We start from the raw sequence: 15,383 nt of genomic DNA, 5'->3' as shown, positions 1-15,383 counted from the left end.
TTTTGTTTTTTTTTTTTTAATATAAAGGAAAAATGCAATCGTAGAAGCCAACGACCACATACTGCTCATTATCACATCTAACCATTACAGTACATTTTCTGGAGTAACTAGCCAAAATAAAACAATCTTGCTCTCTAATTAGGCACTATCTGAACATCAGCAACTCTCTGCATGGATATGGCTCCTGCTTTTCTCAGTATGATATTGACTTTAATCTGGATATTCTGAGGTTGCCTCTCAGCACATCAGGGACACAGAACAACACGGGTTATACATCCTGCCAGCTGTCTGCTTTCCTAAATATGTAACACTTAAAATAACGAATTATGGTAAATGTTTGATAATTAAACATCTACATATACAGAAACAAAACACATTTACACAGGCAGATGTAAGGAGATGCAAGCTCCACTCTAGATGCCTGCTAATTATATAAGCCTCGTACTAATGTGCTTTGTTGTTAGATGTATTCTTCTGGGCACTAATTTAATGTGGCCAAATATCCTCCAGAGAAGAATAAGTCTTCTCTGGTTTACTCAGAGGTTGGGCAGTTGAATACAGGGTTGTTTGCACACATGGTTGTTTGCACAGTATGCTTGGACACATCACCAGAGAGTCACAGTCTGATGCCTACTATCCTCCTCCACTTTGCCTGTAACCACTTGGCACCCAAATTATACCCCCAAAAGTTTATTTTCTCTGATACTCACTAAGTATGCCACAGAGATGGGGCTGAATGTCAGAGTTCTCAACCATAACTGCAAAAGGCAGAGAAGCTACTACTCTTCCACGGCCAACAGGGCACGTGACAGACTACAAATATTCAGAACTAAATAGGAAACACTGAGTAAAGAAGAAATCGCATTGGATGTCCATGAGTATTAAGACAGTCAGGTGGGTGAACAAAATTATAAAGGAAAAAATAGGAAATGTAAATAACAGGAAGATAAAACTTCTTCAACTTCATTTCCGTGTTGCTGCTATTTGGTCAACAGGGTCAATTTTCAGGAGGGATAGGGAAATGATGGCAAAAAGCGATGGAAAATGAATGATACAACTTACATGGCATCAACACAGAGGTAATATTGACACTGACAGAGGTGTGAACCTCTTTTTGCATTTCTAGTTTTTATAGGTCCACATTCCCAAGATAATAATAGTAATAAGAAAAACAGAAAAACCCACCATAAAAGAAATGCTAGTATAGAAGAGTGACATTGACGCTGTACACTGCTCTTGTGTAACACAGTTCTTGGTCGCTACATACTTCTCCCTACTTAAAATTTGTGTACAAGGACTGTTATAGAATGTATTAGATCAATAGAACTATAGAAAATAGGACTATAGAAAAGCATTAGATCAACTCCAGGAAGCTCCCAAACACACCCAACATGTGTATTACAATTAAAGGTTTAGGTGTCCAGATGTTAGGTGTGTGAGGTGGTCAGACTTGGTTTCACCTGCACAGGGAATCCTACAATATACCTTGTGCACATGCATGTGACGTCTGGTGAGGACTAAGGAATCAAATCCCTTCAAGTTAGCCAGCAAGATGGATGATCCAAAATAACTTTTTATCTTGTTACAGCCTTGCGACAGACTTTGTACCATCTGTTTTTCCTGTTCCTTTCATGGCTAAGCCATAATTTCCTTAATACAAGCTGATGGAGCCAGCTATCACATTACCAAAATGCCCACAAGACTGACATCCTAGTTCTGCTGCCAGACATGCCTTGCATTGGATGCATTCTTTTGGAAAACTGCTTCCCCCACTTGTTTACCTCAGATGACCTGCTACAGCCATGTGGTGTAATGGAGGAAGCAGGGAGAGGAATGGCCCAGATATCTGCTAAAATTCATTTAATCTATTGTTTTGTTGTTTATGTAATCTAAAAGTAAAATTCAGACCCGATTCTGATGACCTTTTCCTTCGACTTGCTGAAAAGTGGAGTAAGAAATGTGTAGACCACACTTTTGGTACTGACAGCTAGCCACAGGCGTATTGTCTTCAGACCAGTATTTAGTAACAAAATTATCCCAGTATTCCACTTGCAAGATTTCAGTGAACTTACAGGTATAACTGTGAGCAATGGTAAAAAATACCTATTCTAAGTTAACCTTTGGAGCAAAGTGCTCTTTATATTTATCATGATACAGAAGAAATGGTTCTACTGATATTCAAAATCCGTAATTTGTATCAAGAGTTATTGGCACAAGCCAACAATCTACTATCTTGTCTACTGAAAATAGCACATAATAAATAGGCACTTTTATGCATTAATGAGGGGGCAGGTTTTTTGTGGTAAAGAATGTCTGCTCTCCCCAGAGACAATACAGCATTTGCACAAACAGTGCTGCCTCCTTCACTAATATGAAACTATAAACAGGTTTACTATTGAAATCTGAAAGCACTTAGTACTTACAAGCCACAGCAAAACAAATTGACAAAGAGGTGTAATTATGATAGAGATATGGAACGTAAAGCCAACTGGAGAGCTGTGTGGACTAGGCTGTAGCAGGGCCACCTTCTCTTGCCACATTCCCACTTGACAGTGCTGGCAGGCCAGGGCACGCAGTACTCACTGGAGTAACCGGCAGTCTCCTGTGCCCTCGGGAAGTTTTCTCTGTCGGCAGCCATAGACAGGGATCGCGTGTCTGAATCCGGGGAGTTAGTTCTGGTGTCCATATCCCCCTTCAGAATAAGCCAACTGGTCTTCAGCTGGAAAGAGGAAAAGCCTGTTTAACATCTGAATGAAGTTCTCCTACCTCACCTGTCTAGATATTGGTGAACGGACAGCATGTTTATGTTCAGTGCAACTTGTAGCATCCTTTATCAAACTGTAAAAGTTGACTATATCATGACTTAGACGTCACAGCTACCAGAAACATTTAACTTTCAGCTAGGCTGAGGGTAGTTTCTCTGTTAATTAAGCTGCTCACTGTGCCCCACTTCTGAAGATGCAGTCATTTTCTTGTAACTAATCTGCTGTTAATATTTTTCTTCTATGCTAAGATGCAACCTAAGTAAAAGTCCGCAAGCTTAACTGAATCACCAACATATATACTGAGTGAAAATCCATGAGTTTATGGCTCTTAATCTCAATATCCCTTCTCTCTTTACTGTAGAATGTCAATTCTAAACCCTCTGGGTGAGAGATTAGTTTTTCTTTAGTTCCTTGGAAAGACCTAAAGTAGTAATGATTATTTCAGTCACGTGAAAGAATACCTTTACATATGAATATGTTTTAAAAAACACTTGCTTAAAGAAAGATAAATAAACTACTTCCTTTTGTTTTTTCTCATCAATACCTTTTTACTGTCCTGATCCATGCTTCCATCCTCTCCTTCTGATCTTCTTCCTGCTGGAAGATAAGGATAATTTTAAAAATTAGAACATATTACATCTTTTTTTTTTTTTTTGCTGTTTTGGCTGTTCCAAATGTTTTTAAGAGTTAAAAATAATAACAAGAAAAAAACAAGAAAAAAGTTCCTGGCCAGACAACTTGACATGTAAAGCTATAATTTCACAGAACTATTTAAATTGTCTTGAAATTATTATACTAATACTCATCTTTCAGGTATGCACTGAATTCAGACAATCTATTCCTGCTGGATTTCAAACCTACCTTTTTAGGAAGAAACTACTTTGAAGGAATGATTGGTGGGAAAAAAACCTACATCGTAATTTAGAGCCAGATTTATATGGTCACTGCCCACAGCACAGTCATTTCCCCATTCTTCTGCATTACCATGACCATGAAAGTACTTATGGTTACATAGATATTTTGTGGTCTGCACACCTGGGCCTCCTATGGAGGACAGGCAGTGATGGCAAGTTGGAACAAATTTGGTATTCTTTATGAAATCAGCAAGAGAGAGTGTGTCAGGCTCTAGAATTCACGGTTCTTTGACCAACCTCTTTTCTCACTATACTGACTCTCTTAAAGAGTCTTTCAACAACAACAACAAAATATTGCTGATATTTTACTGTTGGTTTGTTGTCTTGTAACTTTCCATCTTGCTGAGAAGAAATTCAGCTGAAAACCTAAAAGCTACTCATTAGATAGTTCTGAACAATCAAATGTGTTTTTCTTTGCCTTTTATGTCCCAGAGTATTCCAAATACGTAGTTACACCTCAGAAACTTGCAGAAAGGCTTTGTGCCAAATTTCACATCATTTCAGATAAATTCACAAAATCTGGGTCCTACTTGCCTTTATATCACTTAAGGTTGTTTTGGGTAGAGTTTTAATGGTACAAAAATGGAGTAATGCAGTGATCTAGCATTAATTTTAAGCCATGAGAACTCATCATAACACGGGATTGTCTGCAATGCCTGAATAAAAGTGCAACACAAAGCCCCATGCAATGCAATGTAGTCGGAAGACATATTTATTAATAATAGAAATAGTATGATAATAATAAAGGCTCAGATTAGATTCTCGGAGACAAAGGTGGGGAGATTAAATTGCACCATCAGAAGCGCTGCAACAGAAGCAGCAAGTTGGGAACAAATCTGCCCCCTCTGTTTCCCCCTCTAGCATGTTAGGAGAGGATCTGCCCTTTATCTAACCAACATGGGCAAAAGGCCTTTCAGTGCTGTTCGGTTTCATTTTCCGGTGCCATCACACAGATCACATCCAGACCTTAACTGGTTTTGCTGAAGAGGTGATACTTAAGAAAAATGACAAATTGCAGCAAGGAAACAAAAAACCTGTGGGTTAGAGGAGAAAATCCACAACTGTAGGTTTGGATTTTCTTTTTTCCCGCCTCAATTTAATGTGGCAAAACAAAGCTGGGTCATAAAATAAAAGTTAAACTATGAACAAATTCAAGGTTTTCACAGTTGGTTAATAGCATCCTGACAAGAGCATTTTTTCCAAGATGGCAAACTGCTTCTCCAAGAAATAAATAGAAAGAAGTATCCATATATGACAGGTGAAAAATAAAGTCCCTATATTGCAAGAAGTACTTAAACCTGGTTCACTGATGTTTTGGGAGGCTCCTGCACTCTTCACTTTCCGACCTTGGGTTTCAGCCTGATCGCTCTTATACCCCATTTTTCCACCACCTTTTTTCATTCTGGAATTGGGTGTTTATTACAATAGAAACACAGAAGGTGTAGCTACAGCAAATCTATTGGACACTGCTGCAACTGAAACCTTTAAATGTTCTGGAAGAGCTCCTTGCACTTTTTGCTGTATAGAACATTTTTGTGCTTGTTTGTTCAAAGTTGCTCTCTTCAATGAAGGAATGCCCTCTGGCTCCTTTTCCACATGTGTTAGTTCAGTGTCCCATTAGCTTGAGGAGCTGAATCATCGGCTGCTCATGTGTTCACGCTTTAGCCAGGAGGACTTCCAGAACAAAAGGTAAGTTTTATTTATTGGTTTTATTTTTAATTTCTTTTTTACTGGAAGGAAAGTTGACAGATTTTTGTTTGTTTGAGTCAGAGTAAATTATGGCTTGCTCTTCAGCAGAAAACAGAGTGTGTATTTTCAACGTAACCTTTCAGAACATCTATAATCTATAAATAAAGTTTAAAACATATATCCTTGTTAACCTACAGAAATTGCTGACTTGATAATTTAATTCTCAGCTTGCTCCAGTGATTATACTCCAGTGATTATACTCCATCCATTATAACTCTATCCAGCAGTGCAAAACTGACATAATCCAGACTTCGACTGCTTATCTGATGGATGGAAAATTGAAATAAAAATGCCTGGCCTGGAAGAAAAAAATGCTGCCACTTAGAACCCTCTTTTCAAACCAAAAAGTCTATAAAATTAAATGATACAGCCGGGATACAGGACATTGGAGCCATATTGTCAGCTTGTGTAAATCAGTGAAGCAATGCTGATTTACACCAGATGATTGTAACTTTGCATTTGCTCATGATCTTTCCAAACACCACTACAATATGCAATTTTTTCCCTTGTCAGTAGCTTTCTTTTTGCTCAGCCTGAAGTTGCCTCAAGTGATTTGTGTATCTAAAGACAAGACAGAATTAGAGAGCTTGGGCAGACTATAAGGTCGAAAGATTACATTAATTCAAGCACTAAACCAAACAGATCCTACCTTTTTGCCTGGGAGGTAACATTAGTTTGTCCAAGATTAGGACACCGTGAGCAGAAAATGTCTATCAAAGACCAACACCTAACGTGCACTGAAACATTTGCAAGTCTTGCTTTGCTCAAAACCATACCCAGAAAAACCACAGAGGTTATCTAAATCTCGATGATCTGCATGTGCAGTTACTTCGGCATGAAGTACCAGTTACAGTGAACATGCACAGGCTGACTCACTCAGTTGGGAGACATTAGCTGACAATTTTCCTTCTTCTATTGCTGTATCAGAGCCAAACTATAACTTCATCCAAACCAGAAATAACTGTTGTTTTCTATGAAAGATAGCATAAAGATGATAACTACCTGAAAGCATAATTTTTAAAACTTCTGCACTTTCCAGGCACCCTTATTGCAGCAGAATCCCTACATATTTGTTTCCAAAGAATAATCGTGGAATTCATTTTGGGAAAATGAATTCTCTATTACTAATCCTGTACCACAAAGCAAGATCTTTGTCAAACATCACTGAGAACATAGTAGGCAGGCACTGACAGCAACACGGTGATGCTCATTAGTGAGATATTAATAGAAGAACTCAGACTTTATATTTCTGTTTTTCATATTTACTAGGGTCTTAAGTCAGACTCTCAGTGGCAGAAAACATCACGTATTTCTTTGTGTTGTTTTGAAACTCAGACAGCAGCCTTGTTGCTGGGTCTACCAAAGGTTTTCCAATCACATCTCTCCGATATTATCATCTACTTAATTCATTTCTAACTTCCATGGTGTGACTACATTTGTTCTTGATGTTTTACAGCTTAAAGAACTTGCAGATGAAAAGTGGCTATTTCATATACACTGATTACCAATGACCATTTATTTCCTCAGCAATGTAGAAGTCAGAATTATTTAAAAAACGTAGGTATCCCAAGGCATGGTCTGAAAACAGGAGAGCAACCTTCAACATTTACATGTTTTGTAGCATTCCATAAATGAGAAACCTGCTTTGAAACTAGCATAAGCTCTGAATTACCAAGACAAATCAAAGCATTATTATCCCAGTTTTAGAGAACGTACTGAGTCCTTGGACAGCATATTATACAAAATGCTATTTAATTTTCTCATTACTTTTCTTCCTTTTCTACTTGAGATTATAGGGACATAATGAAATGCAAAGACTACACCAAACGAATTTGGAAGTCAATATGCATTTCTTTACAAAGGCATGCAGATAAAGCTGCAACAGAGAAGAGCAGACTGTACCATGCTGTTTGTAGATAGGAGGTTTCCTATAGATGTTATCTTTTACGCCAGTGTCTAAGGAAGAGGAAAGAGAAAGGAAAGAATAAAAGAGTAAGAAAGCAATTCAGACAATGCTGCTCACCTTCTCTCAACAACACTAAAAAGTACAAATGCTTCACCAAAGACTTCAGCATTCATTCAGTGGTTTGTCATTCACTGGTTATTATAAGAGAACGAAGCTTTATCCTTCATCTTTATATATTTAAAACATTGTCTATACCATCTATGCAGCATAATCCCTCCTAATTTTCTCAAAGTGCTTCAAGACACCCTGAAAGGTGTCAATTTGCTGGAATACCAATGTATATTTCATAGACAACAAAAGCAAACTGGCTATACTTGCTACTACTTAAAATAAAACTCACGTGCAGGTACAACAGACTAGTATTATAGCCATGCTTGAAAAAGGAATTTCTCCATTAATTATTAAAACTGCACACATTCAGATACAGATGTTTATATTTGAAATGCTCAATATTCTTATAGAAAATCCTACAGTTTGCGTATATTTTTAATTGTGTAGCTAACTCAGCCTTCCAGGAAATTTTTAAAGCCCCCAGAGCCACAGTCCAGGGTTCTCATATCATGTTGTACAGACATCAGATTTACTTAGTATTACAGACCTGAGCAGATACAACTCCTCATTAAGATTTCTTTACAGAAACGTTAGCCCCTTAAGCTAAAAAGGAATAAGCTATTCCACTGAGCAGGTAGATGTTCTTAGTCAAAAAACTAAACAGTGTGGACATAAATTTAATGTGCTTTTTTTCACTGAATGTGAACTTGAAAATAGTATAGTACAAAGACACAGCCACAGTGAGCCTCTTGGAGTTTTAAAGTCTTCCAGCTATTTTCAGTCTATGTTAACACAACTCTAATTCAGAAAGTAGACAGATAAGAAAGAAAAAAAAAACAAAAAACAAAACCAAAACCACCTTCAGCTTTCCCTCCTGCACACAAATTCAACAGACCTATGCAGCCATGGCACTATAAATAATTGTACCTTTGTAGGCTTAATAACACTTGCCAGTGGGTGCCTCCTCTAACACTTACATTTTTAACATCCACAAGCACACAGCCCTCTAACTTCTTTATTTCTGAGATGAAGTTTAACAGGTAACAGATTTGCACTTATCAGACATTTTCTTCTCTTGAAGTTCGAATTCACAGATTAATGAAAAAAAAAAGATTACATTCAGAAGAGAATAAACAAGTGCCAGCAATCAAAGATCAAAAGCTATGCAGTGCGTGCCTACCTGGGATATGGAAATGCCTAGGAGCCTGCTGATAGACAGAAGGTGAAGATTTGCTGTCTGAGTACATGGATAAGCTTGGAGTGCTCCGACCACTTTCACTGCCTCCAAGGGGAAGAGCAAAGAAAGCAGATAAAAGAAAAATGGAAAGCAAAGTAGAGTATTTCAAGCATAAAAGCTTGTTCAGAATGACTTGTTAATCCAACAGTTTTAAATATATGATTTTTGTGAAGCCCATTATTTTTGAGCACAATGTATTGGCTTAGTCTCCAAGCATCTCATCAATAATGAATATCTGAAAGATAATATCGGATTAATCTGCCCCACTTTGAAACTAAAACTTCTTTTTAACAGCACTTCAATGAAGAAAATAGAAAGGTAAAACATTCACTGCCTTGTAATGTGTTTTGCATAGCCTTAACTGAATAATCTATCAATCACGTTTTTTAAATGATTAATGCTATGGCTCATGGCCTGCCCTGAAACCAGTAATGAAATCATTCTGTGGTGTTTATCTCAGGGCAGGACTAGATTAAAAAACAGATGTTTCAGTAAAGTCAAATATTCTTGCATATATCAGTGATAAAAACAGATGTTGAAATTTGGTTCTTAATTGCAAACTTTTTCCCACAGGTAACATGCCACAGCTCTATGCAAATAAGGTTGGATTATCAAGTCATAGATCTATAATGCCATAGTCACTTCACCAAATTTCAAGATATACAAAGGACTAATGTGTATTAATTTTTACACTTGGTTTTGTCAAAGGCTCATTAGGTGCCACCTATTTTTTCCTAGCTTATTTCCCCGAAGAACACTCTATGGCATTATAGTGCTGCTTGGCAAACAAAAAAGTAAAGCTCTACTTTTTTGGGACTTGTAAAATCCTATTAGTTTACAGCACTGTTAAGCAGCTGGAAGCCAAACATGACATTTATTCTAACATAAAATGGTTGTTAATTCACTGTTATTGTTTTAGTGTGGATGGAGCACAGATTTAATGGCTAGTAACGATGTAATTATAGCAAGTTTTGGGGGGGGGTAAAGAACGTGCAGCAGCTCTGGGATACTAGATCTGTAACTGAGTTCTGACTTCAGGGAAGGGAAGTTTTATAACCATAAAACTATTGGATTATCATAACTGTCTAGGCCATGCCCATGGAGGTGGTCTCTGTTGACAAACAGTGGGTACATGGTCAGCAAAGACAGCCTTGACACGCACCTCTGAAGTCAGCTGGGTAGTGCCACTGTGTCCAGGAGGAGCATAAACAGGCCACATGAGGTCAGAAAAGTGTGCTGCACATATCATGATGATACACTAATACCTTCTAAATTGTGTGCCTGTTATTTTCACAGTTGGTGAAAAATTAAAACTCAAAAACTTTTCAGCTGTTACCACTGTGTAGTCAGTAACAGTGATTTCTCATTGAAAAATGTAATCTGAACAGTTGAGAATTGAAATCGCAACTGCACTTGCTGATAGCCTCTGGTCCTTCCAAATGATAAGGTAAGAAAGTATGGAATTACTAAAATCCTGATGCATCACAACCACCTTGCAGCCAAGTTGTCCTCAGACAAGGAAGCAGACAGTTATTCAGTTTCTTGATTCCTGCTTTGCTCTTGGAAAGAAAGAAGTAGTGACAGGTTTTCAATGTACATTTATTAATTCCTTCTTTCTTCGCTGCTTGCTGCCCAGATGCCTGGCCATCCCTACCAAATGAAAGACGCCTCAATATCGCTCCCAGTTTGAATGCAAAGAGCAATGGTAGACACTTATTTAAGCAAGGTCCCTTATGACTCCAAACTCCTTAAAAAACTTGTAATGTCATTCATTCAAATGTGATGTTACTATTGGAATCTTTAAATTTAAAAAGAAGAGGAAAGTTTTCAAGTGATTTTCACAGTGTATTAATTCCTCATTTACTTAAAAACTAGCATATTATTAAAAATGTATATTCATATATGACCTGCATGAACAAACACTCACTGAGCACCCCCAAGTGCTGGTATCATACACACCTAGAGTCCTTCTTTAAGGATAGGATAGGTCAGCAAGGAATCAGAAGGAAGCATTGATTAAGAGGAATAAACTTCTGAGAGTACATGATACAAGCACAAGTACCAGGAGACAGCAAATCTGCAAACTTCTCGATGCAAGGATCTTCTGTGTGGAGAGGTTTTTAAAGTCATCACATCTAACTTGCTCAAAAGGGAAGAATTAAGGATGAAATGGGGGAAAAGGTTCACTCATACAAGCTGACGCTCATTTAAACTTTAATTCTGCCACTGATTTGGACAAACACACTAGAGGAGCTGTATTTCACATTTTGCATACAAAAAGAAGTATTTAATAACAAAGCAAACTGAAGACCCGTGTAGAAAGTTCATGTGATGGTACTACTGACAGTCATTTCATCTAGCCAATAATTAAAATCTCTCAAATGAGACTTTGCCAAGAATCTCTCTTTCAAGATTTGCCTGGTGCACACTGAATAAGAACTTCAAAGAAGGTCTCAAGAGAAATTACAACTATCCCCAAAGAGTGATTTTTCAAGCATTTGGGTTTTGTCTTGTGCCACAAGAAGCTGCAGGCTGTGATCTGCTCTACTGGTGGGTGCAGAGCAAAAAACAGAATCATGAACTCTTCCCTGGATTTTGTGTAACTTGGAAAGAATCTTACTTTGAACTTAAGTGTCAACCACAAGAACTTCCTTGTGTCTTTTGGCTGCTGACAGAGTAGGCGGCTCTTAACCTTGTGTTTATGGAGCCAACTGACCAGAGCTCAGACCATGCTCCCTTTTCAAGGGATTGTCAGGAAAAGTATAACATTGTTTATATCTCTTTCCTTGTCAGCTCTTATCTTATCTGGGAGGATGGGAAACTTGATAACAAGTTACATTAAAAGCTGTCTAAATTCAGGACTGAACAACAAACAGATACCACTGGCCTAATGAGGGAGATGTCAGAGCCTAATCCTAAAACTGGATCCTTTAAAATCTCTGCACATGGTGGTGCATGAAGCAAGACAAACTTTTTTGAAGCTTGATGACTAATTCTTTTCAAGCTTTCAAAGCCACATAAATGGGCTTTGGAAGCCACGCTCCTGCTCTAGAAAGGCAAGACACTTTCCACCACATTTTAAGTAAGTATTTTTCAGCAGGGCTCAGCACGGTTCACTGACTCCATCACCTCAAGAGTTACACCAAGCATAGGTACTAGGAATATCACACTCTATGACAGTGAACTGTGAAGGTTACTTGAAGTGAGGTTTTCACAGGATTTATTCTGGAGACATTCCAAGACAAAAATCCTTAAAAGAGCATAACTAAATCACATGTCTGCATGATAAAGAACAGCTCACCCTAGTACACTTCATGGGAGCTTGACTACAGTGTTCTGAAGAAAGAACAGGAAGTCAGTAATCATATTTTTTTCACTGGAAAAATGATGAACCATGTAATTCTCTGGAAGAATATGACACAAACTCACTGAAATCAAAAGAAAGATTCTTCCTGGTTTAATTTCCCAAGGGAAATTAACATTTTCTGTCTCCTGGAAGCCTAAAGAAACATTTTTGATGCAACTATGGAGTGCTGGTTTTACAAAGATTACTTCCAGTATTATTAAGTGGTATATTATTTTTGGATTTAATGATTTTATTTATTTTTTTTAAATGAGCTTTTTTAAAAACTGAAAATAAAGAAAAAAAATACAGTCTGCAACTCAGCGAAAGGAATTAAGAGACCTTGAAGGGGATGGGGACAAATCTGACTCCTTTTGGACTCAGTGTAAGACATTAACTCAGTGTAAGACAGGAGGTAATCTATACACCTCTGCAGGGCTCAAGTTAGCTATACAGGAAAGTGATAACCAGGCTCGCCTGCCTCATAGGAGCAATGTGAGGCACTTTAAGCTACTGCTTGCAAAATATTTCAGCTCCTTGATAAAAAGTGTTGCGGAATTGCAAAACATCATTTTGATCACATTACTAATAATTGTTTGGGCACAAGGAGGTGCCACTAGAGGATTGCTTTCTCCAAACAGAAGCACTAAGTAATTGCTGCTGCTCTGAGCAACATCAGGTAGCACTGAACAGAAACTCATTTTAACAGGAGTGCTGCTAAGCAACTACAAGCAGGCTTTCGAGTAAGAGCTTGCCATACAGCAAAATCATGCACTGCAGCACACAAAAGTGTTTTTCCTTACTCAGTACATCAGGTTGGATAACATCATCCAAATTTAGAGAAACAGATCAAAAATCCTGCTCAATAGTGCCTCAGAGAATACCAGGGAATGTGCCAGCCTTCCAGAAATGTGTGTGTGGGTGACTGCTTTGTGGTTGTGGGAAGGAGCTTTTCAGGTAGATTTTAAAATAGTAAGAAATAGCTCAATCTCATCATCTTTTTCCTCTCAAATTTTCTCTTAGGGATCACATTTGGAAGACTCAAGCCTGATTCTGTTCCTGTTTATACCAGTGAAATTCAGCTGACTGTGGGCAGAGCTCTTTCTGAATTGGTTAGGGCCCAATGAATATGCATCCATTATTTTTCCAAAGGCAAAGAGTGCCTGCTATTCAGTTGAGTTTGCAAGTCTGGTTCCTGCAGAGGGTCACTTCCTTTCCTGTAATGGTTACAACAGCAAGAACAGTTTTGCTTTATTACATTAAACAGTTCAAGAGAGTCAAGAAAAAGGCATTGAAAATGTTTGCCACTCAAGGAAAGATGCATGGGGTAGCTGAATGTCTCCTCTTTCTGGCATTTAACTACCTAGCTAAAAAATATAGCCTTTGCCTCAAAGGCTCATGGCATTCCCCTGTACTGTTTTATGAGAATATGGAGTTCATTCAAAGTTAATATCCACTGGAAAACAAAAAGGCAAGAAGAATAGATTCAGTTATTATGGTTCAGGCACAGATTATTTCCTAATCGGTGCAGCTTTACTGATTTAACCATCTTATCTGGCATATTTTTTGGTAATGCTACAAATAATATGAAGGATATCTAAATGTAGGTTAGAAGATTAGATAACTGATCATCCAGGGTTGGGTCCAATGTGTAAGCTGGTTATAATATTCATTTAGCACCACCAAAATAAAGGTAAAGACTAGATTTTAGAACAAATCGATTTCCAAATTATTCCCTCCCTCATTTTAATTATGGAAGCTAATTCCTTCCCTCTACCCCTTGGAAATACACTTAATGCTCACTGAAAAAAAAAAAAAAGCAAAAATAAGCCCCATACCCACTCAGTTCTTCAAATTTACACAATACATCAAGAAAGCACTTGCACAAAATTAAGACAAATTTTATCCAAGTGGAAGCCATGCTTGCACAGACATAAATGTGAAACACATCTGAATAAGTCTACAGTATCACAGCACGGTTTTGCATTCCTGGGCCTTACCTTTGAAGAAAGGGATGTAATGATGTCTGAATGTAGATGTAAGGCTTGGGTGTTGGGGCAGGGAGATGCAGCTACTGGTACCAAGACTCTGAGTACCAGCTGGGGGCAACAGAGAGTAAGTGAAAATAGACTATTTAGTTCACTTACTGAAAGCCACAAATTACAACGCCATCCTTTTTTCCAGGAACATTTTCCTCCTGATGCTTAGAAAACATATAGCTTATATGTGAGACTTCATCCTTCTATAGCTATTGCTAAAAACAGTACAGTGGCCATACTATGCATTTGGCCAAGGGACACGGGCTTTCCACAAGCAGAAAGAGTATTATAGAAAACACTGATAATGTAATGCATCAGAAAATATTCCAGAAAAGGAACCATAAAAAGCATAGCTGCACTCAGGGGAAAATCTGCATACTCAAAAGCTGCCAAGAGGGAATGATATATGCTTGTAATGGATCTAATGAAATGAAATGGGGAGAGCCTTGTCTCTGCTGAGAACTGTGCTGTGAGTGGGCCCAGTTCTCCCCGCCATCAGGTGCACACTGGCAGGATCTAGTTCACAACGCACCAGGGCACTCAAGTGCATGGCTAATTTAAGCATTTGAAGAAACATCCTGAAGTTATTTGAGCTCTGAAAGCTAGACATGTGGTTAAGTACTTTGAAAAACATTCTCAAAAGTCATCTTTGTTTGCTTTGTTGTAATAATATCCTGATAACATATTTTGGCAATTACTAGAAGTGGCAATTACGATATCTATCTTCTAAATTTTCAATGAAGCTGTAAACCATTAGAATTAATTTGGATTTTCTTTCATCTTTCCTCCTTGCTTTAACAACGTGCAGCTAAGCTTAAGTATGACATAGCTGCCATACTTCCAGTGGAGACTAATCTTTCTGCTATTTAATAGATCTTTGATACTCAATGTCATTTCCACTTTGTCAAAGACTTTATCTCTCTCTATATATGGCTTATATACATATATTATATATCCAATTCCTGTTTCTGTTATCCATAAAATCTTCATTTCCACTGGAAAGATTAAGAGCTCCCAATTTACAAACTGGTTTATAATTACAATATACTCCCAATGAAATTAAGAGACACCCCCAAAAAAATAATATAAATGCTCTGTGTTCTCCATCCAAATGATGGAGCAGAGAAAAATTAGAATGAATTTTGAGCAATATAGTTGATTATTTCAAAGGATAAAACTCTGTAAGGTGCCCAAATATGAATGGCTTTGGTAAGGGACTCCCATGCAAAGATTAAAAGGAGGTGATCCCTCCTCTCTGTGTGACAAGAGCACCAACACAGCTGCTAGTACAGCCCAAAGCTGCAATAAAAATTGCTGTA

The 15,383-nt window shown here is 37.8% G+C and overlaps 1 protein-coding gene across 16 annotated transcripts in view; it reads right to left on the bottom strand.

The window, feature by feature from the left end:
- Positions 1-15,383, bottom strand: part of ABLIM2 (actin binding LIM protein family member 2) — a 134,833-nt gene that overhangs the window by 21,385 nt on the left and 98,065 nt on the right. For 4 of the 16 annotated variants that reach the window (XM_057426721.1, XM_057426724.1, XM_057426727.1 and 1 more), the window contains 5 exons: positions 14,026-14,124; positions 8,626-8,727; positions 7,331-7,384; positions 3,310-3,362; positions 2,584-2,719 (listed from right to left, as the gene is read on the bottom strand). In XM_057426721.1, coding sequence (XP_057282704.1) covers positions 2,584-2,719; positions 3,310-3,362; positions 7,331-7,384; positions 8,626-8,727; positions 14,026-14,124 — 444 coding nt within the window. The remainder of the gene's footprint in view (positions 1-2,583; positions 2,720-3,309; positions 3,363-7,330; positions 7,385-8,625; positions 8,728-14,025; positions 14,125-15,383) is intronic. The other 12 variants (XM_057426725.1, XM_057426726.1, XM_057426734.1 and 9 more) reach the window with 6 other exon arrangements.

Source organism: Pezoporus wallicus, unplaced genomic scaffold, assembly GCF_028554395.1.
Source record: "Pezoporus wallicus isolate ANWC-B61680 ecotype Strahan unplaced genomic scaffold, APGP_CSIRO_Pwel_v1 scaffold_13239, whole genome shotgun sequence".
Taxonomy (NCBI): Eukaryota; Metazoa; Chordata; class Aves; order Psittaciformes; family Psittacidae; genus Pezoporus; species Pezoporus wallicus.
Note: the sequence above shows the minus strand (reverse complement) of the source record. Positions and strands in the feature narration are given on the sequence as shown.